At 44.8% G+C, this 26,606-nt stretch overlaps 1 protein-coding gene across 1 annotated transcript; it reads left to right on the top strand.

Annotated features, from left to right (window-relative positions):
• The first annotated feature begins 19,479 nt into the window (after positions 1–19,479).
• On the top strand, positions 19,480–22,045 carry LOC124667380 (DNA replication complex GINS protein SLD5-like). The gene is made up of 6 exons (XM_047204671.1): positions 19,480–19,739; positions 19,825–19,947; positions 20,235–20,317; positions 20,418–20,527; positions 21,560–21,635; positions 21,713–22,045. The coding sequence occupies exons 1-6, from the start codon at positions 19,584–19,586 to the stop codon at positions 21,810–21,812; spliced, it is 648 nt and encodes a 215-aa protein (XP_047060627.1). The 5' UTR covers positions 19,480–19,583; the 3' UTR covers positions 21,813–22,045.
• The last annotated feature ends 4,561 nt before the right edge of the window (positions 22,046–26,606 follow it).

The following is a 26,606-nucleotide window of genomic DNA, read 5'->3' as shown; positions in this document are numbered from 1 at the left end:
AAATATAAAAACGAAACAATCTATCTATCTATGTATAGAAGATCAGCTGTATGAAATTTTAGGTCATTTAGAGGAGGTAGAATAAATCACCTTGTTAGAAAAGCTGGTTTCGAGTGAGACGAAACGGCATGCGTTTAAGCAAAGTGATTTTTCGAACATCTCCAAATGATCCCAAATTTGCCATACATGATGCCATACGTGTAACAACAAGGAACCCTATCTAAAAAGTGTCAAAAAAGTTTGCCCAACCGTATAGCTCTATCAAAAAGAACCTCACCATGGCGCTAGTATAATTTTGGGCTTAGTTACAAACTTTCGTTACCTAACCTTCAACACGAAACTTGTTTCAAATCACTTTTGGCGTACAAGAAACAAATCCCTCCTTGATTCGAGCACCACAGCCTCCAAACTTTGCCGATGCCGATATCGGCATGGTCAGAACAGCTATGCTCGATGCCACTGCTAGGTCACCGTCGGGATGCACCCTCAATCCCGTCCCCTCATTCGATCACTGACACACCAGAGATACCGCCGAGGCCAATGCCGAACGTACATGCTGATGCCAATGCCGAACATGTATCCACGCCGATGTGGGCACGGCCATGCCGCCCCGCTATGCTGGACGCCACAGACCACCGCGAGGTATTTCCCTTCGCCACCACACTCTTCTAGCACCCATCTATACACGCCAGAAAGGAGAGACACTAGTTTTCTCTACATTGCTCGCGTTCGTGTCGGACACGGTCAGTCAAAGTTTTGAGGTAGTCGTCGATGTCGTCGACCATTTCTTCTCTTCTTTGCTTGGTTAAACGCGTCTAGTTCATATCTATCTAATGCGTATGGTCTCGCCTCATGCAGTTCTTTGTGGACGTCGATCTCATCTCGGCACCCCGCGAGGCCACCTCCTCCGTGCCATCGCTCGTAGAGCTCCGTTTAAAAATCTATTCCTACCCGTGTATTGCCCCTTGTATCGGCGCCATGGCCCACTTGTCATTCGATATACCGAAGCCCCACTCGTGCGTGTTTTGGTCAGGGATACAGTGGTGCTTACGGTCAAACAAAGATGGATGGTCTGACGTGTCTTTGCGGGCTCTACGTGGCCCCACTAGTCAGAAGATAACGGTCAACCGTCGGGCAACCGGCCGCTACAGCATCTGCGATGGTTTCAGACAAGGTCTTGGGGAAAACTGAGGAAAAACTAAGGAGCTGGGGAAAACTGAGCACAACTAAGGAACCGAGGGAACGAAAATAGAAATCCCTATTTTTATTCCATCACATTCTTATGTTCTTTACTTGGAGCGTCGGTTTGTTTTTATTTTTGTTTTGTTTTGAATAAAGTTGGATCTCGCCATTCTTATATTGGAGATATTACGCTCCGCTTTTTCATATGGAACACTTGTGTTCTTAATTGTGCTTTAATGTTCATGGCGAAAGCTTATTGCTTCGTTAAATTGCTATTTGGTTGGAATTGGAAAATGCTGCATATGGTTTGGTAAATTTGGCAATTGTTTGAGCTCTCATAGATCATGTTTAAGCTCTTGCATCATGTAGTTTAATCTATTAATGAAGAACTACCGTAGAGCTTGTTTAATTTGGTTTGCATGATTGTTCTCTCTAAGTCTAGATATTTTCGGGTAAAGTGTTTGAACAACAAGGAAGACGAGTGTAGAGCCTTATAATACTTGCAATATGTTCTTGTGTGAGTTTTGTTGTACCTGTTCATACTTGTGTTTGCTTCAAACAACCTTGCTAGCCCAAACCTTGTACTGAGAGGAAATGCTTCTCGTGCATCCAAACACCTTGAGCCAAACTCCATGCCATTTGTGTCCACCATATCTACCTACTATGTGGTATTTCCTGCCATTCCAAAGTAAATTACTTGAGCGCTACCTTTAAATTTCATTCCTCTACCTTTACAATATATAGCTCATGGGACAAATAGCTTAAAAACTATTGTGGTGATGAATATGTAGTTATGTGTCTTAATTCTTATAAGTTGCTTGTTGAGCGGTAACCATGTTTTCTGGGGACGCCATCAACTTTATCTTTGTTGGATATCATGTGAGATGCTATGCATGTTCGTCTTGTCTAAAGTAGTGGATTTCATGATCAAATGGTTTGAGTATGCATATGTTAGAGAAGAACATTGGGCCGCTAACTAAAGCCATGTATCATGGTGGAAGTTTCGGTTTGGACATACAACCTCAATCTCTTATGAGAATATTAACTATTGTTGAATGCTTAAGCATTAAAAAGAGGAGTCCATTATCTCGTTGTCTATGTTTTCCCGGTATGGATGTCTAAGTTGAGAATAATCAAAAGCGAGAAATCCAATGCGTGCTTTCTCCTTAGACACTTGTACGAGGCGGCATAGAGGTACCCCTTTGTGACACTTGGTTGAAGCATATGTTATGAGATGAGAATCCGTGTTTTCCGAGATAGTAGGACAAGGTGCGAGCACTATTGGTACTCTATGCATGAGACATGCAACTTGTAGGAAGTATTATGCATAGCACATATGAATTATTACTACCGTTGACAAAATTGTTTCTATGTTTTCAAAACAAAAGCTCTAGCACAAAAATAGTAATCAATGCTTCCCTCTGCGAAGGGCCATTCTTTTACTTTATTGTTGAGTCTGTTTACCCATTCCCTTCTATCTTAGAAGCAAACACTTGTGTTAACTGTGTGCATTGATTCTTACATGTTTACTTATTGCACTCGTTATATTACTCTATGTTGACAAATATCCATGAGATATACATGTTACAAGTTGAAAGCATTCGCTGAAACTTAATCATCCTTTGTGTTGCTTCAATGCATTCTACTATGAATTTATTGCTTATGAGTTAACTCTTATGCAAGTCTTATTGATACTTGTCTTGAAAGTATTATTCATGAAAAGTTTTGCTATATGATTCATTTGTTTAGTCATTATCTTTGTTAGCAATCTTTTGTTCAGATCACTCCATTCATCTCATATGCTTTACAATAATGTTGATCAAGACTATGTTGGTAGCATGTCACTTCAGAAATTATTTATGTTATCGTTTACCTACTCGAGGACGAGTAGGAACTAAGCTTGGGGATGCTTGATACGTCGCAAACGTATCTATAATTTCTTATGTTCCATGCTAATTTTATTACAATACTTGAGTGTTTTACACATACTTTACAGCGTTATTTTACATTTTCTGGCACTAACCTATTAACAAGATGCCGAAGTGCCGATTCTTGTTTTTCTGCTGTTTTTGGTTTCAGAAATCCTAGTAAGGAAATATTCTCGGAATTGGACGAAATCAACGCCCAGGGGCCTATTTTTGCACGAAGCTTCCAGAAGACCGAAAGGGAGACGAAGTGGGGCCACGGGGCACCGCCACGCTAGGGCGGCGCGGCCAAGGAGGGGGCCCGCGCGGCCCTAGTGTGTGGGCCCCCCGTGACGCCCTTTGACCTACCCTTCCGCCTACTTAAAGCCTCCGTCGCGAAACCCCCTGTACCGAGAGCCACGATACGGAAAACATTACTGAGAGGCCGCCGCCGCGAATCCCATCTCGGGGGATTCAGGAGATCGCCTCCGGCACCCTGCCGGAGAGGGGAATCATCACCGGAGGGGCTCCACATCATCATGCCCACCTCCGGATTGATGCATGAGTAGTTCATCCTTGGACTATGGGTCCATAGCAGTAGCTAGATGGTTGTCTTCTCCGCTTGTGCTTTCATTGTTATAGATCTTGTGAGCTGCCTAACATGATCAAGATCATCTATTTGTAATGCTACATGTTGTGTTTGGTGAGATCCGATGAATAGAGAATACTATGTTAAGTTGATTATCAATCTATCATATATGTGTTGTTTATGTTCTTGCATGCTCTCCGTTGCTAGTAGAGGCTCTGGCCAAGTTGATACTTGTAACTCCAAGAGGGGGTAATTATGCTCGATAGTAGGTTCATGCCTCCATTAAATCTGGGACAGTGACAGAAAGTTCTAAGGTTGTGGATGTGCTGTTGCTACTAGGGATAAAACATTGATGCTTTGTCTAAGGATATTTGTGTTGATTACATTACGCACCATACTTAATGCAATTATCTGTTGTTCGCAACTTAATACTGGAAGGGGTTCGGATGATAACTCTGAAGGTGGATTATTTAGGCATAGATGCATGTCGGATAGCGGTCTATGTACTTTGTCGTAATGCCCTGATTAAATCACATAGTAATCATCGTTGATATGTATTGAATCTTTATTTGTCAATTGCTCACCTGTAATTTGTTCACCCAGCATGTTAGTTATCTTATTGGAGAGACACCTCTAGTGAACTGTGGACCCCGGTCCATTCTTTTACATCTGAATACATTCTACTACTTTTACTGTTCTTTGCAAACAAACACCATCTTCCACTCGTTACGCTTAATCCTTTGTTTTCAGCAAGCCGGTGAGATTGACAACCTCACTGTTACGTTGGGGCAAAGTACTTTGATTGTGTTGTGCAGGTTCCACGTTGGCGCCGGTTTCACCGGTGTTGCGCCGCACTACATTCCTCCACCAACAACCTTCACGTGCTTCTTGGCTCCTACTGGTTCGATAACCTTGGTTTCTTACTGAGGGAAAACTTGCCGCTGTGCGCATCATACCTTCCTCTTGGGGTTCCCAACGGACGTGTACATCTACGCGCATCAGATCTCAGCCGACGGCTGAAGGACGTGGAGGATCAGAGCCGGGCGCTCCGCGACGAGGTGACGTCCAAGTCTCAAGAGCTGACAGACACCGCCAAGCGTTGGGTGACCCAGATGAGCGCCCTTGACCGCGGCTTGGCGGGTAAGTCTTTATCTTCTCTCTGCCGGCTTTCGGCTGTCGGCTGCCGGCCTAGGCAGGTAGCCGGCAGCCGAAACGAGTTAAATCTTCAGGATCTTCATCTTCGGGCTGGGGGCAGGCGGCTTTCTCTTAGCCGGCTGCCGCCAGTCTTTTACTTTTTGAGACTTCGATATCTCCATCTTCGGGCTGGGGGCAGGCGGCTTTCTCTTAGCCGGCTGCCGCCAGTCTTTTACTTTTTGAGACTTCGATATCTCCATCTTCGGGCTGGGGGAAGGCGGCTTTCTCTTAGCCGGCTGCCGCCAGTCTTTTACTTTTTGAGACTTCGATATCTCCATCTTTGGGCTGGTGGCAGGCGGCTTTCTCTTAGCCGGCTGCCGCCAGTCTTTTACTTTACTTTGAAATTTTGCATTTTTCTGCCCTTTCCCCGGCTTCCGGTTGGCACAGTTGGCAGGGATCTGCTGGCTGCTGTCAGCCGGATTTTCAGATTTTTAACATGCTTTTTCATTTCTTGCAGCGGCTTTCCCGGAGGCGCAGGTGGAGGCGCTAGCGGTGGCCGGCAGGGCGCGGGATGAGCGCCGGCGGGCCACCGGCGAGCAGACCTTGGACTGCTTCTCCATGGACGACTACTTGACGCCCATGGCCGCCCGCGTGGAGCCCATCACCAAGCTAGGCTGGGAGCTGCGGAAGGCGGCCGAGGAGCTGTGCCGGCTGCTCTGGCCGACTGAGACTCTGCCAGGGGAGTTGGCCAACCTCATCAAGTGGCTGGAGACGGCGCCCGACCGCCTCCTCGACTGGAAGGACTCGGTCGCGTGTGCTGGAGCCGACATGGCACTCTCCTTCGTGCTTTCATGGTACAACGAGGTTAGCCTCGACCAGCTGGAGTTTCGGCGCGCGGAGGTGGAAGAGAAGCTTCCGGCCGAGAACAAAACCGCCCGACTTGCTCGCGCCTGCGCCATCGCCGCCTTCGTCGACAAGGGCGTCTTCATCAGCGATCCGAACCCGCCAGAGGACGACTCGGATGAGGAGCCCGAGGACAAGGAGATCGAGATGGAGGCCCCACCTGGTGCTCGTCCGACTGGTCCTCCTCCAGCCGGCGCCTAATTTTATCTGTTCATGTGATCTTGCTTTTGCGAAGACAGATTGTTAAATCCCCGGGATGCCGGGTGCATGTGTAATGAAAATATTATCATCCTTTTATTATGGCACACTTAATGCGTTTGTTAATCAATTGTGTGCCGGCTTGCTTTCTTCCGGCTTGTTCGCTTTTTCCCATCCGCCCCACTCTTTGGCTTTGCTCTTGCCGATCGTACGTCCGACTTGCGGTCCGTCGCCGGATCAAGAGCGTGCCGCTGGGTGAGGCCGATAGTATTTCAGTCGAACGAGCCGAGTTCAACAGTCCGGCACTTTTATGAAAAGTTATTTGAACAAGTGTCAATTCGCCTTCACTCTTTCCCTTGGTCGTTTTTCGCGTGTCGGCTCCTTAAGCATCTTCCCCCGCTAGCCGGACAGCCGGGTTGCGGTCTGTAGCTGGATCGGGAGTCGGCTGTCGGGAATCCGGTTCACGGTACTAAGCCGGCCGCGTGAGAGGGTGCAAGCCAACTGGCGAAAGAAGTAGAGTATGCGAAAAAATTGTTGAAGCCGGCGCTCTTGGCGCACATTTTTCATTGATACGGATTATAAAAGGAGTACAAGGGATACATACATTCCTTCTCTCAAGTGTAAAATGGACGAAGCAACCTGATATTCCAGGGACGTTTAGTCTCCTCGTCAGTTTTGTTCGCCTTGTTTTTGTTAGCCTCTTAGGCATCTATGAGATAGTAGGAATCATTGCCTACCGCCTTGCTCACGATGAAGGGACCCTCCCATGGGGATGCTAGTTTATGTTGTCCGGCTGTCCGTTGGATCAGCCGGAGCACTAGGTCTCCTTCTCGGAATGCTAAGGGCTGCACCTTCCGGCTGTGATAGCGTCGGAGGCTTTGCTGGTATATGGCCGATCTGGACAGAGCCAACAGTCGGCCTCTTCGACCAAGTCGACTCCATCTTCGCGAGCCTCTTTAGCTTCAGCTTCCGTGTAGAGCTTGATCCTTGGCGCGTCGTGCTCGATATCAGTCGGCAGGACGGCTTCGGCCCCGTATACGAGGAAGAATGGCGTGAAGCCGACGGAGCGGTTTGGCGTGGTGCGCAAGCTCCAAAGCACGGAGGGCAGCTCTTCTATCCAGCAGCCGGCTGATCGCTGAAGCGGCTCCACCAGCCGGGGCCGGATGCCGGCTAGGATCAAGCCGTTTGCCTTCTCCACTTGGCCGTTGATCTCCGGGTGCGCCACTGATGATAGGTCCATTCGGATCCCCATCTCCCCATATGTTGGCTTGAAGGTTGCAATAAGAAGAATTTGATGAAGGATATCAAGTGTCAAGTATGTCTTGAAGATGAAGATGAAGTGAGCCCTCAAGTTACTTCAAGACATCAACATGTTTGTATTAGGTTCCAATAAGAAGAAATTGATGAAGTATATCAAGTGTCAAGTATGTCTTGAAGATGAAGATGAAGTGAGCCCTAGAGTTACTTCAAGACATCAACATGATGAAGAATGAAGAAATGAAGTGCAAGTTCAAGATGAGCCATCTCGAAGAGGTCCTTTGCTTGAGTCTTGCCATCCATATGGTGATCATGGATATGTGAAGATGCGCCGAAGAAGAAGCTATCCCATGGTGGATTATGGGGGAGCAATCCACATGGTGGTCATGGTTATGTGAAGATGCGCCGAAGAAGAAGCTCTCCCATGGTGGATTATGGGGGAGCAATCCACAAGACTTCGTCAAGCAAACACAAGCAAGAAAGGCGTTCCATCTTGTTGAGGTCAAGATCGTCGTCATCGAGCTCAAGTGGAATGCGAAAGTATAAGGTTTGCTCTTGATAGGGTTTCTTTCTCACCGGTCTCATAGTGTAGTTGGAGACCGGTTTATAGTTTAGTTGCCGTACTATCAAGAGGGCTCTCGAGTGAGTAACTCGATCGTATCATTCGGAGAGAGCTCAAACCTTTGCATCCTTGCATCATCTTTCTTGGTTGTTATTTGGACCTTATCCATGTGATGTTTTAGAGCTTGTGCTTATTCTCATGACAAGCTCTAGTTCATCGAAAACGGATTTCGCATAGATCACTTGTTGCGTTTTCGAGTTTGGTTCATCATCTTTCTTGGTTTTATTTGGATCTTATCCATGTGATGTTTTAGAGCTTGTGCTTATTCTCATGACAAGCTCTAGTTCATTGAGAATGGTTTTTGCATGGGCAACTTGTTGCATTTTCAAGATTGGATGTTTTACCTGGTATGTCTTTTTTAGATAGGTCAAACCTTTCATCATTTGTTTCTATCCTCCCTTGTTGGACTATGATGGTTTCCTGCATGATCTTGTAGAGCTTGTTCCTAGCTTCAAAACAAGCCCAAGATCATCAAAATCGGAGTCCGGATGCTAAAGTTATGCCCGTTTTAGTTTTGGTGATTCTCGCAGTTTTCGGGGGCGGATAATCCGGCCCGAAGGCCAAAACATGGACAATATCCGGCCAAATATCCGGCCCGAGCCAGGGGCGATTTTCGGGGGCCGGATTATCCGGCCCGGGGGCGGATTTTCCGGCCTGGGAGGTCCCAAACGGTCATATTTCGTTGGGAGGGGGTATATAAGACCCCCTTCTTCCTCCTTGGGCTGGTTGGTTCACTCTCTCTCTCTCCCTCCATTGTTGTCCTTCAAAGCTTGCCCTAGTTCTTGATTCCTCCCATGATTCTTGCATATCCTTGAGGGAAAAGAGAGAGGAGATCTAGATCTACATCTTCACCAATCAAATCCCTCTCTTTGTGAGGGGAACCCACTAGATCTTGATCTTGGAGGATTTTGTGTTCTCCTCTTTGTTCTTCCTCTCTTATTCCCCCAATAGCTTTTGTAGCTTTGTTGGAATTTGAGAGAGAAGGATTTGAGCATCTTTGTGGTGTTCTTGCCATTGCATTTGGTGCATCGGTTTGAGTTCTCCACGGTGATTCGTGGTGGTGAAAGCAAGAAGGTTGTTACTCTTGGGTTCTTGGAACCCTAGACGGATTCTACGCCTTTGTGGCGATTTGTTGGGAGCCTCCAATTAAGTTGTGGATGTGTGCCCCAATCTTTGTGTAAGGCCCGGTTTCCGCCTCGAAGGAAATCCCTTAGTGGAACCGTGACCTAGGCCTTTGTGGCGAGGGTCACCGGAGATTTAGGTGAGGCGCCTTCGTGGCGTTCGGTTTGTGGTGTGAGTACCGCATCTTGGGGTGAGGCCTTTGTGGCGTTGGTGTGCATCGAGCAACCACACCTCAAGGTGAGCCTCTTGTGGCGTTCGGGAGCACTAAGCAACCGCACCTCTCCACCGGAGATTAGCACTCGCAAGAGTGTGAACTCCGGGATAAATCATCGTCTCCCGCGTGCCTCGGTTATCTCTATACCCGAGCTCTTTACTTATGCACTTTACCTTGTGATAGCCATCGTGCTTGAAGTTATATATCTTGCTATCACATAGTTGCTTGTATTGCTTAGCATAAGTTTGTATATCTTGCTATCACATAGTTGCTTGTATTGCTTAGAATAAGTTGTTGGTGCACATAGGTGAACAATAGTATATAGGCTTTGGGCTTGACAAAGTAAACGCTAGTTTTATTCCGCATTTGTTAAGCCCATCTCGTAAAAGTTTTAAATCGCCTATTCACCCCCCTCTAGGCGACATCCGTGTCCTTTCAAAGGTTGGTATTAGGGTTGATCACCATGGTTCTACTAAGTAATGATGGTTAAGGTTGATTCCAATGGTGTGGTATTAATAATGGTGATCAATGATGTTAATATGTGAGTAATAAGCTAGGGTTTACACCTAGATGGCACTAATTTGTTATATAAGGTTCATTCAAAAATAAGACATGAAATAATGACTTCATGTGAATTGTCCTAGTTTTATTTTAGTAGATCACAAGCATGAATAAATTCTCTTAAGTTGGACATATGAGTAAGGTGTGGATTATATGATCACATGTGATAAACCCATAGGGTTTTCGAATTGAATTTAATTTAGGATGATCACATAAAATAATGAGATCAAGTTCTTACTTATAACAGAATTAGGGTTTCTAAATTATGATACACTTCTTAAAATAATAATTGGCAATATATTTAATGTGATTAAGTACTTTGAAATGAAATTAATAAGGGTTTAACATTTTATTCATTTTCAAGAGATTTAATAATTAAGGTAATTACTATTTAGGTTTTATTTAAGTGTCAGGGTTTTATAATTGTTATTAAGTTTTAAAGTTATAACTTGTTCACTAAAAAGTTTAAGTAAATCAACAACTTTTGATTACAAAAATAATATTAACTTTTATTATTTTCTTGCTTTGTTATTATTTAAAAGGAATAGTAAACAGTAATTTTCGAATTAGGGTTTATGAAATACCACTAATATTTGAGTTAATGATAGTATGATAAATAAAACTAATCTTAATATTTTATTCACTTATTGATTAGATATTATTTAATTTTTTAAACTTAACTAATTATTGAATTTTATTTGTATGTAGAATAAATGAAAAGGCATAATTAATAAAGGTTAAAATAATTAAAATTTTATTTTGACAAACATTTTCATATTACATTTTTATTGAATAGAGTTTATTTTTGTGAGCATTTTGATATCTTATTTATATTTTTCTGAGTTAAAATGAATTTTATTTATTTCTACAAAGTTTTAGTTATTTTCTGGATTTTAAACTAAATGCAAAATGCTAGACATACCGATTCGTAACCTAACCTTAGAGACAGACAGGTCGGGCCTGGTCCACGTGGAATGCCACGCGGATGAAGACTGGTCAACGACCATGAGAGGGACCTACTGGCCACGTCAGTTTCGTCGGCGGCTTGACGCCGGCGACCAGACGGATACGACGCCGCCACTAGAGGGCTTCTGCGGACACGCGGTTTGTTCCATTCAAACAAGATGATCCTAAGGTTAATGGTGGTCTCGCCCCCACGGATTAGTCACCAGAGCAACTCCAGCGAACACCTCTGCGGCGGCGGGCTCCGGCCAAAACGCTAGAATAGGCTACAGACGATGCCGAGAAGGAATAGATAGCTCAATCGATGCGCAAACATACCCTGAAGCTTCTCAGATGGTCGCCGAGGTGGATTGTGGACGGAGGCGAGCTGGGATTCGCCATTACCAGCGAGGTGCTGCGGAAGGGCTCGACGAAATTCGCCCTCCATACTGCTCCCCTTGATGCACGACTATGCCAGGATGATCAACGCATCCAGGCGCTCCTCCCAGACCTAACAGTGTGCTCCGGGGTTGCTCCAATCGTCGGCACCATGCTCAACGCAGGTGAGCAGTCGAGGAAGAAATCGAGAAATAGAGAGGTTCTACGGAAAAATGGAGGGGTGGATGAGATCAAGGAGGGCATAGCGGTTCTTTCCCCCTATTTATAGACCGAGGGAAACACTGAGGCCTTGACACGACGACAGCGATGGTCGGGAGGTGGCGGTCTCTGGAAGGGTTGTCTAGGGAAGATCTTTTCGCCCCTTGCATAGACTCGGACGCGAAACGATTAGGGCAAGGTTCTGGAACCTTCTGACGCGTCCGGGCATCCCTATCGTCGACGAGGACGGCGTCTACTGGCGCTGCCGCGGTGTCGAGCTCGGAGAAGAAGACGACGACGTTGGCTCTTCTTTTTTAACACGAAACGGTAAGTGGACGTGGGCTGGGCTACTTTGGTCGCTGAGGTGGTGCTGGTGTAGGGTTGGTTTTGGGCCTCGTGGCCCAACAGGTAAGGCCTCTCTCTCTCTCTCTTCATTTTCTCTTTTTATTTTCTATTTTAAATTTGCTATTTGAATTCAAATTTGATTTCTGTTAATTTTTGCATGTTCTTAAATATGTGAATCTTAATAGAACTTGATAGTGATGCTTACTGCATATTTGTGTTGTTTAAACAAATATTAATTATTTGATTAAATGGTGTTTTAGTGAGGTGCATTCTAAATTTAAAATAGATATGAGTTTAAGGGTTTGTCTGAATTCTTTCTTTATTTAGAAATCAAATCTATTTAAATGGTTTGAAAATTTATAACATGTGCATGGTGAAGACATTATTAGGTTTAGCTAGTACTTAACAATATGGATTTTTTACATATATTTTAATTATGGCTAAAGTTTAAAGTAAATGGTATTGAGGATGGGGTTGGTTCATGATTTCATGTGGACAACTATTTCTAAAGACTTAGGAAGATGGTTGGATAAGATTTATAATGCCTCAAGTCATTTAGCTTGGATTACTTAAAATAAATCCCAAGCTCATCATGGTTAATTCACTTGCTAGGGTGATGGTCCAAACTATGATATATTTTCCTATTTGGTTGACTAAATAGTTACTTGGAATGCTAAATAGAATTGGATATTGATTTCACTCTACTCACTTAAATATCATTTAAGCTTAATTATAACTGGCTTGGTTTATACTTGTGATCTATGATACACAAGTTAGGACATAATATTTTATGTGGAATGGATCCTATGTGAAAGGATTTAGGGTTTTGCATAAGCTTCAATAAATTAAAGTATAAATAGGCATGAGGTATGGCAGGGTTCTACTTATCATCCCAAGTAGTACTTGTATTGAAATTCAAATGGGGTCTAGGGCTTTAGTGGTGATCACTCATGTGATACATAACTAGGATTAGGATATGGGCATAAGCTTTGGTCATGTTTTATTGGCTAGGGTTATTCTCCTCACTTTGTTAGGATTCATGCATCAAGGCAATGCTAGGGTTGTCCCAAGTATTTGGATAAACAAGGTTTAAGTACAATGCCATTACTCCTCCACTCAAGGCATGAGGCTTGGTCTAGAATTAACTACTAGTGATGTATCTATCATTTCATGTGATATATGGTATCTAATTATCCCACAAGTTTTACTTATCACCTAAATCTACAAGGTAAGATCACACTTTAAAGATTGACTAGCAATGGATGGGCACGGCGGCACGCCGCGCAAATGTGTAATATGATGGTTATAATATTTTTAAGAACATATTTGAATTGATGGAAATAAATAAGATTTTCGTGTTTAAACATTAGGTTTTCAGATGCTTGGCAATGAAGTTGGATACAACATACAATGAAAGAAATTAGGTGTATAAAAATTGAATCTTGAAGATCAAGTGAATAAATCATGTCCTTCTATTTATACCAGCGGGTTCCCGGGAGGGATGCTTTTATGTTTCAGATTGAAGTATATATAGAATTTTACCCACATTAAGTAAGGCACAAAAATAACTGATAATTAAGTTGGACACATGATACATTGATATCGGGAGGGCATACAGAAAGATGAACACACACTACAATAACAGGCTTGCTAGTTTTCGGAAATCATAGTAAACAAAGTTGTAACTCCACCCACGCAAACCATGCATAAAGTCCATAATTTATGGAGTACGTAGCCCACTGTGACAAAGACAAGATTTCCATAAAAAATAGTGTGATCATTTTGCTAAAGTAATAATTAAGGTGAAGCAGGATCAACATATTTACAATAAACTGCAAATTAATTATTACGTGCATTTTGTTTTGAAACTAATACTCTCTTCATCAAAGAGACAAATGTAAACAAAATTTGCAAGGAACACAATAGATACCATGTCAAAAAAAAATTGCCCTAATTTATACAGCAAGAAAATGAAGAATACAGGACGAAACACTCATATTCCAGAAGCTCTGCAAGGAAATGCAAAACAGAGGATGAACCCGCTCAAATCTCACAAATTCATGAATGATTCCTCATTGTTGCATCTTCAATGGCCACAATCTAGGCTGATTTTCTAGGTTTTTTTTTCGATAAGGGGATAAAATCCTAGCCTCTGCATCAATTGATGCATTCGGCCCTTTATTAACTTTATTAGGTATCCAAAATAAATTTATTACAAGGTTAATATACAATTTGAGAATTTATATCCGTTACCCTTTTTCTTAATATGTTTAAAGAATGTTATACATTGAGACCGGCTTTTGTGAACCTGAGTGTATGTGAACCCACTTTTTCAAAAAGTGGGTTTGTGATGTCAAAACATGTTTCAAAAATCGAAACACAAAATGATTGCAAAGATGATCTCAAACATGTGCCCTGGACATGAGTTTCGTTCTGAAAAAGCATTTTATTTTGCCTCGGCAAAAAAGTGAAATTTTACAGGGCTATATAGCAGTATATATGTGACGTATTTTGTCTTTTTTAGATTCTGAAATAAAAAAGTGGTTTCTGCGGAAAACTTTCTACGAACACATAGAATATGCATATGTACCCCGATATTTTTATTTCAGAATTTTTTCACATTTCAAAAATACATTTCCAACCTGGGTTCACGTGCACCCAGGTTCAACCCCAGGTTCAACCGGGGCTTTTCCGTTATACATTCTTGTTTCATCCTCTTTGTTTGACAATTTATTTTTTATATGAGAATTTACATGTTGAGCCCACTTCAACCTGTGAAGCTGAGTCTATCGCCTTGAAAGGGGCAGGTGGAGACAGAGAATAATGGAGCAATGTAATGTCGGGCATTGAGCAAAGAGGTATTATTAATTTTCCTTGGCAAGACAAATATATACCGACAACAGATTCAGTACCGAACAGAGTATTATACATAGTACCTAGAGCGATCAACTGTACCAAATAGTAGAATATTGCAGAAACATGAGAGTACGATTAGGACAATTATACATAGCTGGGTGATGAATACTTAATATTATAATACGTCGAAATTACTTATCGTCTAGATAGTTGGTAGGTCCATAATACTATACATAACTGATTGGTAGTAGTGTATTAAATCTTTGCTTCATCGGTTGTTAGGCTGACCTGAGCCGTTCTTGTAGGTGAATCTTTGTTTTGGTGCGAGAAGAAGAAATAAGGTAAAAGTCAGTTCATTGTATGTGTTTAACTTGTGTCTAAACCTGCTGCTTACCGAGGAGTGGTTTCTTGGCTGGTGCAGTAGCCATGCTTTGGCCTTCCTTATCTTCTTTTCAGTTGCAGAGCTGACATCTTTAAGTACAGAAAATTGTTGGTTGCTCCCGTCTCAGTCCCAGTGTCCTGTCCCAGTTTTTCTTCTAGGAAATTAAAGCAATGAATAAACTGTGGTCTTAACTTAGCACAGCCATCAATTCTAACCCTGTGATGGATCAATTCTAGGAAATCTAGACTTCTCAAAGCAATTAAAAACAATGGAATAGCTAGAAAGTAGAGAAGAACGTGGAACTTAACCTGTACCGCATAAGAATTCTGTGTGCTTAACTGAAACTTGTGATGCCATCAATTCTAGGAAAACTGAAATGGTCGAAGCAATTAAAGACAATGGAATAGCTAGAAAGTACAGATGAACATGGCATCTAACCTGAATATATGATCAAATATTTTTCCGTTCTTCATTGACACATTCTGATCCCCTCGCCTATGATTCCATTGGCTTGACACAGAGCACACAACTGTGGAAGGCGAGTTTAAATGTACTTGAAGTAGTCAATCTGATATTGTAGTAAGCTCACTCAGATGAAAATGTTCATTGAGAACACCATTACACCAGTCAAACACACTCTAAAATGTTGGTGAAGAAATTCAGTAGTAATTCCCCTGGTACGTCAGATGAACCACTAAATTTCTTACTACTGCAGAGTTAAAAATCTAAATGGGAGGAACATTCAGTTAGGTAATATTGTTGTGCAAGTAATTAAACTACTAACGATTGAATAAAATAGAATATGACCTATTGATCAAAATAATCGATACGAAGAAGCTGTTGGGTTGTCTTCTCCTTAAGCAAACACACAGCTGATGCCTGCCTCACTTGAGAAGTAGCACACATATGTACCTGTAAAAATCTGAATCATGCAAAAACTGAAGCTCATGTTTCCATGGTTCCAGTGTACTATAGCAGAACAAAGGCACATGAAGTATAATATGCCAAATCATTGTGCATTCTTTTTGAGAGATCGATTCCTTTTTTTGTAAACATACCAATACATATCAAGGGTGATTAAATATTCCACGTAGTAGGGGGTACACTTCTGGTTAAGTTTTGACATGCATATGCTCCAATCAATACAGGTTTCCAAAGAAATCAGAATACCTTTTCTGGAGTAGTTCTACTACATTTCACACTCTAGTGAGTAACTGGACCAATTCTCTGAAACACCATTACCAGTGTAGCTGGTAGCTCATCAAGGATTTTTTTAAAAATAAATCAGGGAACATCATTCAAGGATATACATATTGCTTAACTGGGTGAACTGAATTTTGTCTCATGGACTGCAGTATATGGAATTGAATTACTCATCACGAAAATAAAACAATTCTCAAAAAACATTCTCTTAATTTGTGCTTGTTTGTATTTGTTTAAATCATTCTTTTCTCTGGAGTCTGGACATGAACCAGTTTAGTTCTTTTCTGTCCTGAATTTGAACCACTTTCCAAACTATACAGTGCCATTAACTTGGTAGTAAAATTACCTTCACCGAATAGCAATTGTCAAGACTTGTCACCAATTCAGAATTAACTGGTATAGGGAAGAGAATCGAGATTGAAAGGGAAGAAAATATAGAGCAGGGCAAACAAAAATTGGAACAGAGGAGTGTTAGATTCAAAACATAATTTTCCGTCAAGCTTACCTTCCTTTGTAAGAGCAAATAATTCAGCAGAAGGTGGAGGAACCGCAGAGCAGCAGCTCATTGTGCCCGCTCTTGGTCCATACAACCACGCCCATCCCCCAGTGCCACTACCGCCGCCGCTCAACACTGCCCTTCCCAGTTCCCAGCCACAACAACATGCCATGACCCCCGACAGATGCGAAGTCCATGCTTTGCAATGTACTCTGGTACTTCATCCTTGCATGAGTTAATCTCATATCTGTAAATAAGGCAGCCCCTGGACCTGAAGTTGTATCAACTGAATCAGAAAGATAAGTCAGCAGAGTAGAAAAAAATACCTACCTGCTCCCTTGAGGGCAAAGCTTCGCAGAGATTGAACTCAAATGCCAACCCCTGAAACTCTCTTGTTCTAGCATCTTTCTGAAAACCACTGACATAGTGACATAAGAGCTCATTAGCGGAGGCTCCTGGGCATGGAGGCTACGATCTGAAGCAGTGGCATCTCTCCCCATGGGAAGCTCGGCGGTCAACCATCCAAACCCAGAAAGTCTGCCACCGCGCACCTGGTCGCCAACGTTGCAATGTGGTGGGTGATTGCATAACTAAACAGAACCGGAAAAATTAATGAGAGATGAACACATATATAAGACAAAGGAGGAAAATCGAAGAAAAGAATAGTTGAATAAGTCACATGGAAGCCGTGGAGTTCTCGCGTCGGAGCCGCCGGAAAGCCAAGGAGACGTCGGCCCCCGGGCATCAGAGGAAGCTCTGGCCATCGGGGAGCCGAGGACGCGCCAGACGCCGCGCATCAGAGGAGATGCCGGGTGTCGCGGACGCGCTGGCCGCCGCACGGACGCCCGACGGCCGAGGAGCCGAGAAGGCGTCAACCGCCGCGGAGGCGCCGGCCTCCAGGGAGCCAAGGGGGCGCATGCCGCTGAGGGCCGAGGACGCGCCGGCCACCGCGGGTCCGAGGAGGCACCGGCCGTCGCAATGCTGAGGAGGCGCCGGCCGCCGCGGATGCGCTGGCCGCCGCACATCGGAGGACGCGCCGGCGGCAGGGGATCCGAGGAGGCGCCGGCCGCCGCGGACGCGCTGGCCGCCGCACCTCGGAGGACGCGCCGGCGGCGGGGAAGCCGAGGAGGCGCCGGCCTTCGGGGAGCGGAGAGGGCGCAGGCCGCCGTGGAGCCGAGGATGCGCCGGCCGCGGCTGCTGCTCCGTGTGTGCGCCTCTGTGTCCTCGCCGCCGGACGCTGATGGAATGTGAGAGAGAGATTAGGTGGAGAATACTCTTCCAGGAAGTAGCACGTTGGGGAGAGAAAGGACCGAAGGAGACTCTTCCAGGAATACACGACGCTGGCGAACAGACCAAATTTGGTCAAAGCGGTGCACTGTTCAGCTAAAGTCAACAAATACAGTACATCCCAGAAAACAGAAGGAATGAAAGGGAAGCAGGAAGATAGAAATCGCAGGGGCACCGAAATCACACACCAGAAAAAACCAACGAAAAGCAGACTATCAAATGAAGTACGTGTCACCATGAGGTTAATTCAGAAAGAAGCCCAAAATTATGGAAAAAAAGATGTTGGTTGCCCTATAATACAGTAGTTATCCACTTATTCCTCACTAACCACTTCTTTATTATTTCTCTCATCACACTCACCTAGATTCTTAGGACTTATGATCATTACCTAATTTGTAATGATCAAAGGATTGACCTCATAATGGTTCATTAGTGAAACATGGTTCTCCTCTCCAAGATCAAGTATTGGTCAATATACTTGAGTATACACATGTAGCTTGAGCTCTCTGGGATAAGTAGGGTTTCTCTAGGGTTTATGATCATTACCAAGTTGTAATGATCACAACACTTGTCTCTCTTGGATCACTAGTTAAAGAGGTTCTTATTTACCATCAAGTGTTGGCTAGGTCAAGTAGGGTTTAATACTTGACTTGTACTTCTTATAGCATTAGTTATTATCAATGACTTACCTCACTTAGATATGGTTTAAATATTAACCTAGGTTCTATTCAAAGGATAGTATAATCATATGAATGATTCTCTCCTTTCTCTAAGGTTTAATTGGAATATGTTTGAATGAACAAGATTGAATAGTCAAGGGTTGATAAAGAATGAATATGAATTTCCTTGGCTTGGGTTCAAGTATTGTAGTTGAGAATATACCATGTGAATCATGGCAAGAATATTTATTTAGTAAAAGACATGGAAAAGATAAGTAAAGAATAGTTTCTTGATTAATTGTGTTCTTAAATTTATGGTTGAATAATTATTCATGTGTTGTTGTAAGGAATGTCATGTTGAGATCTTTTATAAGATCTTGTAGTTACCCTTACTTAAGGTGTTGTTTGTTGTAAAACTAATTCTATTTGATCTAGTCCATAGATCAAATCACCTCTAACCAAAACAAGGCTTTAGCAAAGATCACATTGAAGTTTATAGCGCTTGACTTGATGATCTACTTCAATTCCAGCAAGTCAAGTAAAATTTTAGTTACCGTGGTAAGTTTTATTTAAAGGCGCGAAAATTCCCCGGATTTTCTATGCATGAATGCAATCCATACTTTGGTGTTTTCTCATTTTGTTGTCTCTAAAACCTGGGATATTACAGTCGGCCCTGGCCACGACTGCCAGAAACGTGGTTAAGACGGCTAAAAAGTAGAATCAATGCTCCGTGTCGCGAGCGTGCCCCAAATCTAGTAGTTATTGACAAACGTTACCTATTTGGTAGTTCCGTGTCACGACATGTACAATTGTGGTAGGAGTACTATCTTTTTGAGCGAACTCCAATCTTTCTCGCTCTAAGTTTGTATTTCGGCCCAGGAACAGATCCTCTCACACCTCCCGGCCCAGCACTGCCGTCGCCCCCAAATCCAATCCGAAACCCCCGCCGTCCCGCGGTTGCCTCTCCCTCGCCGTCGCCGTCGCCGTCGCGGGCTGCAAATCCGACCCGCCGCGCCGCCGCTCGCCTCCCTCGTCGGTGCTCGCGGTCACCAGGCCGGTGCCGCATCCTCACCAACCGCTTCGTCCCCAGCGCGCGCGTCGGCAATTCGCGACAGAACAAGGAAGGGAGGATGTCTTCGTGGGAGGACGAGGAGTCCGCGTCGGCGGCGGCGACCACGGACGTGGAGCTGCTGAAGCGGGCCTGGCGCAACGAGAAGGCCGCACCGGAGATCCTCCACTTCGACTCCGCCCTCGTCTCCCGCGCCCGCGAGCAGATCCAGCTCCTCGTTAGCATTCCCCCTTTCGGCCTATTATGCACACTGAACACTCCAGGAAATTATGCTGATTCTTGAAACCCTGTGGTGAAATCAGGAGGAGACGCTCGACGACTTCACGGATAACGGCGTCGACGACCTGGTGGTCTCGCTCTACCAGATGGACCTCGACCGCTCGCTCTTCCTGCTCCGCTCCTACCTCCGCCTCCGCTTGCAGAAGGTCAGACTAAATCCTGTATTTGCACCGCACTGTATTCCACTTACTGACCGAAAGTGCCAGAGCTAGCATTGGCATCAGGTGATGTAAAAAATTCAGAGCGAGTGACACATGTAGTGAGGTCTTTATCTAGTATTTGTAAGGTTAAAACTGGTGTATGCATAGCTGGTATCATGGCGTTCACCAATTTTTTGTGATGTCACTTGACATCATAAACACCATGTAGCTCCGCCTCTGGTCACCTAAAATGGTTTGGTATTTAGTTGACCTCGTCGTGTTGCTGTCTGTAGATTGAGAAGTACATGACCTACATCTCCAAGTCTGACGACCTATTGAGCCGGCTGTCCCAGCAGGAGCAGCGATTCGCCAAGAGGTATCGATCAACTCAATTAAACCGGCTACTGGTTGTTACTTGCTAGTCCTTGTTTTGTGGCTGAGACGACGGTTCCATGTTGGTTTTTATCTGTTGCTAGCTGCAAGGAGAACATGGAGAAGCATCTCGAGCAGTCGGTGCTGTCAAAGCTTCCCTATGGTTATGACTCGGTAACTAGGCAATCCTTATCGAGCACGGAGGATGACATGGGTACTCCACTTGATCTTGAAACATTAGCATGTTTCTTTGTAATGATTTACTACATAGCCTGTTTGTAGCTTTAGCCGCTAGCCCGTTACATAAGCTGCTTTATACGACAATCTGTGGATGCTTCACCATTTAAAGCGGCCAACCTGACATGTATCACATACTGACATGTTATTCAATTGGGGAAAATAGGTTTTTGGAGTCTGATTAGGTCGTCACTAACAAACATGTGCTTCCTAGTTGATTTTGGATAACATAGCTAATGTGTGAGATTCATAAAAGAAACACGCATGCCTCTTGAAATCCCATTTTGTGCTATTTAGTTCAGTCTACACTACTTCTAGAAACCTTGCCCCAAATCTTCCATTCTGAAAATAGTTATCGCTACTAACTGCTAATGCATCATTGCATTCTTAGAAACAGTTTTTTAGAATAATGTTCTGCTCGCTGCAGTTGAAATGTTTTTGCTCTACAAAAGCCATTTTTCCTAGTAATGTGCTTATTGTAAGCTACTTATTTTGAAGGTTTTACCATTTTTTTCTTGTCTCATACTTGGGCCTTGTATTTCTGTATACAGGTTTATTTGTTGATTTTTTCACAATTGGCTACACATACACTTAAGTAATATACTACTTCAAAAAATAGTCTAGTGCAATTTGGAAGTGAGAAAGATAAGCCTGGGGCAGTTAGTTAGTTAGTTAATTGCAGAACTGGATACTAAGACGAGAAGCAAGAAGAATCAACATTGGACAATGTGATGATGTATGTTTCTATTTTTTTTGTAGCTTAGTCACCAAGAGTTTGTTACAGTCCCCCAAATGAAACCCCATTTCTCCAATGAAGTGCAAATGAAGTTCACAAATATCATATGCTTTCCTTTGTTAATAACAGATGTTGGAACAAATTTATTCATTTACATGTTTTTCGTTGCTGAGAATGCTTTTATCCTTTTATTGCTGAAGCCGTGGTAATGTGTTTTAGCATGCAATCAGCTTCGAGGCACTATCTGACTGTTATTTCGAATGCCCTCTCCAGTTCCAGAGCCTCAGCTTGACACCTTTGTCTTCTGCAAGACCAAGAGTGACGTAGGAGCATTTCAGCTAGATGACATGTAAGACCCCAGACACTTGGATTTTATCATTTCAGTCCCTTAAATTGTACTAACCTATGATGTTGGCTTCCATGAAGAGGGGAGGAAGTTGTGGATTTGGTTGCTGACGACTTGTATGTCCTTCGGTACAAGTCCATCAAGGGTCTTGTCGAGGCTGGCAGAATTGACCTTATTTGATGCAAGCAGCAAGGCACTACTGAGGCTCTAAACAGATCGTCAACCCTCCGTGCAAGAATATTCTAAATTCCTGGTAAGGTAGACATGAACTGGTTCAGATGTGTATTCCGCAATGATCAGTTAGGGGACTGGACTATCTTTTCATGTAACAATATTGTTGTATTTTAAAAAGTAATGTCAACTCTTGTTCTTCAAGAATGAAGATAATTATTCTTCTTGGTAAGAAAGATCAATATCACAAGTGATAATCAGAAGATTTGCACTGTCCAACAACTTGAGATTAGCACAAATCCATCAAATGTCTTGCAACGGAACCAGTTTCAGGCTTTTGGCTATGATCTATCTGTATAGACAACAATACCACACTCAAGGAATTTATTTCATTGCACATCTGTCGGTGGCCAAATCGCTGGCAATGGTATATGAAGCTAACTGTTTTTTACGTTAGTTCGTAAGGAGAGATCCCAGCAATGTCGCTCCACTTAACTTTGTCAAAGTTTTATACTCAAAAGTTGAATATTTGCTTGACAATTTCCCTGAAAAATGAAGAAGCCGTGAAATAAACGATCCATCTCTTAGATGTATAAGCCTCAGTAGCACCCTCTTCGGGGGATTGAGCATTCTCTCTTCCATACTCAGAAACACCGATGGGAGCAGGGGAGAGCTTGGTCTATCTCCAGCCCGCTTCCATGCCAGCCACAGCTCTAGAAACATCATTGCACTGTCTCCACAGAGGTAGGAGTAGGGCTGTTAGGGCATCTCCAACCGCGCGACCCATCCCGCGCCCGCGCGTCCGGATGGGTCTAGCCGGACAAAATCGCGGCCCAGCGCGGGGACGCACCGCAAAAGCGGACGGCCGCCGCGTCCGGAACGACGCAAACCCGGCCCAAATCTTGGCCGGGTTTGCGTGGCCGCGGATGGCACGCGCCGTCCGGTCGCGTCCGCGCGCTGGTCGCCTCGTCTCCCTTGGGCCCACCGTCGGTGACCGGGGAGACTATTAAATGGGGACTGGAGGGGATGCGGCCATCCACTCCGGTCCCCACTCCACCCCCGAGCAAAACCGCCGCCATGGCCCCGAAGCGACGGTTCGCTCCCGGAGCGAACGACGACGAGGCGAGCAGCAGCCGCCGTCGTCCGCCGGCGTTGCGGCCGTCGGGAGGAAACCAGCGCGGCCTCCACATCGGAGAGGCCGCCCGCGGCGGTGCGGCATTGCCGCAACCGCCGCCTCTCCTCCTCGAGCCGGGCCGGAGTCCTCGGAGGAGGACCCGGACCTCCGCGCCGCCACGATGATCTCGGCGGCGGAGGAGGAGAGGAGAGCTGGCAGACCTCCATGAGGCCATTCGCACCTCCGAGATGGAGGAGGCGGCCGGCGGGAGGTCGAGGAGGCGGAGGGCTGGGAGCTCTACGCCCGAGGCCCGCCGGGCGCGACGGGGAGGAGGAGGAGGCGGCGCGGCGGGAGGAGGCCGGGCGCCGCGCCGGCGGAGGAGCGCCGCGAGGAGCAGCGGCGGCGGGAGCGGCGGCGCCGGGTGGCCGGGCGCCGCGCCCGGCGGAGAGGCGGCGGCGCCTCGGGGAGGAGGCGGCGCTCCGTGCGCCGCCGCAGCCTCGGGTGGCTCCGGACCCCACTCGCCGTGGGAGGAGGCCCTGTTGTCTCCGTGGCCGGAGTCCCGGCGCGGTCGAGCCACAACAGCGCGTCGCCGCCCGGGGACGTCGTCCCACGACGGCGACGTCGCCGGCCGACGCCCACGAGGGCTAGGCGGCGCACCGGCGGCCACCGCGCCGCCGACCAAACCCTAATAGAGGGTTTTTATATTAGTTTCAATTGAAAAGCCCATATAGGGGCTTCTTTTGTTAGTTTTATTTGCCCAAAATAGGGCTATGTACTAAATTTGCCCAAAATAGGGCATATGTTCAATGAAATTTCGTTTAAATTTGCCTCTTTTTTTTTCGTTTTTCTCCGGTTTATGCGATGCGTCCGCGCGTTGGGCGCAGTGCGCGACCCAAACGGACACGCGGACGCGGGGCGGTGTCCGCGTGTCCGGGCGGCGACCCAAACGGCCCAAAACGGACGGCCCAGCGCGTCCGTTTGGGTCGCGCGGTTGGAGATGCCCTTACCTCCACGCGAGGGTTCTGAACCTGGATACGTCGACGTGTCGCTCGTGCTCATACCCACCTCCGGAATCCGCCGTAGTCCATAGGCCTCGCTTCTCCTCTGCTGAAGTCATCCCATGGCATCTGCCGTGACGATACCATGACACTTCTTGTACACTAGCTTTGAGCTTCTCTTAGAGTAACTCCGAGAAACAAAATACTCCACTATCTATCACATCTTTTATTCAACAAAATGCCACAAACCATCTTATCTTTATCGCATTCGATAATTTTCTGGCAGTAACTTTCTGACGTTTATTCCTCAACAATTATTTCTTGGAAATAGTTCACCATCATCCTTTTACCGTGGAAAAAATACTCCAGCATTCTTCGATTCTTTTACCGTGGAAAAATAATACCGCCTCACTTTCAAAAAATATACTTGCTCCACCGTATTCACCTCTTTTACGCGAGAAAAATACTACTGTCTTCTTTCGTAGCAATACCAGAAAAACATATTTAGTTTACCGTACATCATCTATTAAAAAAATACTACTGCCTTCTTGGGTAGAACCTCTGGAAACAAGAAATACTCCACCATCTGCCGCCTCTTTTAGCCAGAGAAATTATCTACAACTATATAAAAAACTTCCTCCATCTTCTACCGCCATTTCAAGTCAGCATGCACTATCTTACTCCGGGCACCGCGGCTATAGTGTAGTGTCACTGCCATACTACCCTCTCTTTTTTCCATCACCTCACGGTCACACCACATGGTTATTTTTGTCTGTACTACCATCGCCTCACGGTCATCTATTTTCGTAAGATTGAAATAATTCTTATCACTTTTGTGTTAGTTCAACGTTCTTCGACACCATCACTTATGCGGTACTTCTGCAACTCAAATATTGTCATACTTATACAATACTTTAACCAACAACCTAATAGCCAAGGGCGCGGCGCGGTCTACGGCAAGGAGGCGTGGCGTAGTCGGCGGCCGGAGACGGCAAGGCGCGGTGGTGGCGTGGAGGTCGAGCGCTCCGCCGTCCAGAGAGATTGGGGGGAGATGTGAACTATGGGAACTGAAATGCGCGTCGCACTAGAATTTTGGTTTCAGTCAAAATAATTGTAGTGGGCCTGAGTTAGGTGCGCTGCTAGTATTACGCGCACCCTCTGCCGCAAACTATTGACAACACAGACAGCCTGTTGTCGTAACTGCACGCGACCGGTAAGTCAGTACTAGTCACGTGCCACCAGGGTCGCAGGCTGCGGTTAAGTTCTGCGCCCAGGCGCAGCCATGACCCACATACTAGTCGCGTGCCCTACCTTACTGTACGCTACCACTACGAGCTCACTAGTCACGTGGGTTTTCATTAGTCGAGCCCCTATAGCCTTTTCCCTACTAGTGAACCCATTGGATCCATGTGAGGTATCTCCGGCCAATAGAGAAGTGCCATGCCATAGATTTTTTAGTGCAACCGCTTGGAAAAGGTTGCACGGGATATATCTAGCCAGTGTGGTTGGTGGTTTTACAAGAGATTAACATGTTGATGCAAAGGCGCTACATGCTATTTTGTATCTTTGGACGGCTCACTAATAGAAAAAGACCTAGCCGTAGGATTGCTACCAGTGGCGCACCACTACACAAGTGCACCACTGCTATGGCGCACCAAAAAGTGGTGCTCCATTGCTAGCAGCGCGGGGTTCACTTTACCACACTTCAAAGGGTAGTTTCCTCTCGAGACCATAAGGTAAGTATTACATGGTGCACAATATATAATATCAAGAGAGAACTAACACACATTAATACTTAAAATCATAAATCATCTTAGATTCATCTCATATTCATGCTAGGGTTTCTCCATCTCCCCAATAAGTAAAGGAACTACTCACACATGGAAGAAATCAAGAACATCATCATAATAACATGGAGGGGATGAAAGGAATGGAATGAACTAGAACACAAATCCGCAATAGCAATCAAGATTACAAATATGGTTGGAGGAGAATGGGATTGGTGATGCAGCGGTTGGTGATGAAGGGGATGATGCCTTGTCCTCAGAGGATCCGCGTAGCATCCTGGATGATGTCTTCTCCAAGGTTGCTTCTCTAGATCTCATCACGGTTGGTATTTCTCTGTTTTGCGGAGGTGTGTGTGTCTCAGATCTCCCTATTGTCTGCGCGAGATTGAAGTATTTGACAAGGCGGTTCTCCTAACACACCTAGTGCCCGCTAAACTTGCTGGAAGTTGTCCTCGCATCCTCTATTCGCCCAGGTGCATAATTAAGTGCTTAAATGATTTTTATATCGTCAAAATACCATAATGGCAGTTTTTATTGATTTTTCATCATTGCTTTATTATTTTAAGATCATGTGTAGACAAGCATAAAAGTGCGCGGTAGCACGGTGAAATACAAAAATCTTATTACTACTCAATGATAACATAATGAAATAATGGTGTAAAAACATGCTAAAAATTCACTCATCAATGCCCATTTATTATGTCATCTAGTTTTAATGAAAATTAACTAACATGAATTTTGACTTTTGTCTACAAAATGGGGCCATGTTTTGGTAAAACGAGATTTCTGGTTGCATACAACCTCCGATGATTTTTTTTTTTCATATGAAATGTATCTACGCGAAATTTTCTACCCGATTTCAACGCCCTCCGGGGTTTACAAAAATTTTAGATTCCCAAAAATC

The sequence above is a fragment of the Lolium rigidum genome, chromosome 6, assembly GCF_022539505.1.
Source record: "Lolium rigidum isolate FL_2022 chromosome 6, APGP_CSIRO_Lrig_0.1, whole genome shotgun sequence".
Classification (NCBI taxonomy): domain Eukaryota; kingdom Viridiplantae; phylum Streptophyta; class Magnoliopsida; order Poales; family Poaceae; genus Lolium; species Lolium rigidum.
The sequence above is the reverse complement of the archived record's forward strand: the minus strand, read 5'-3'. Positions and strand labels throughout refer to the sequence as shown.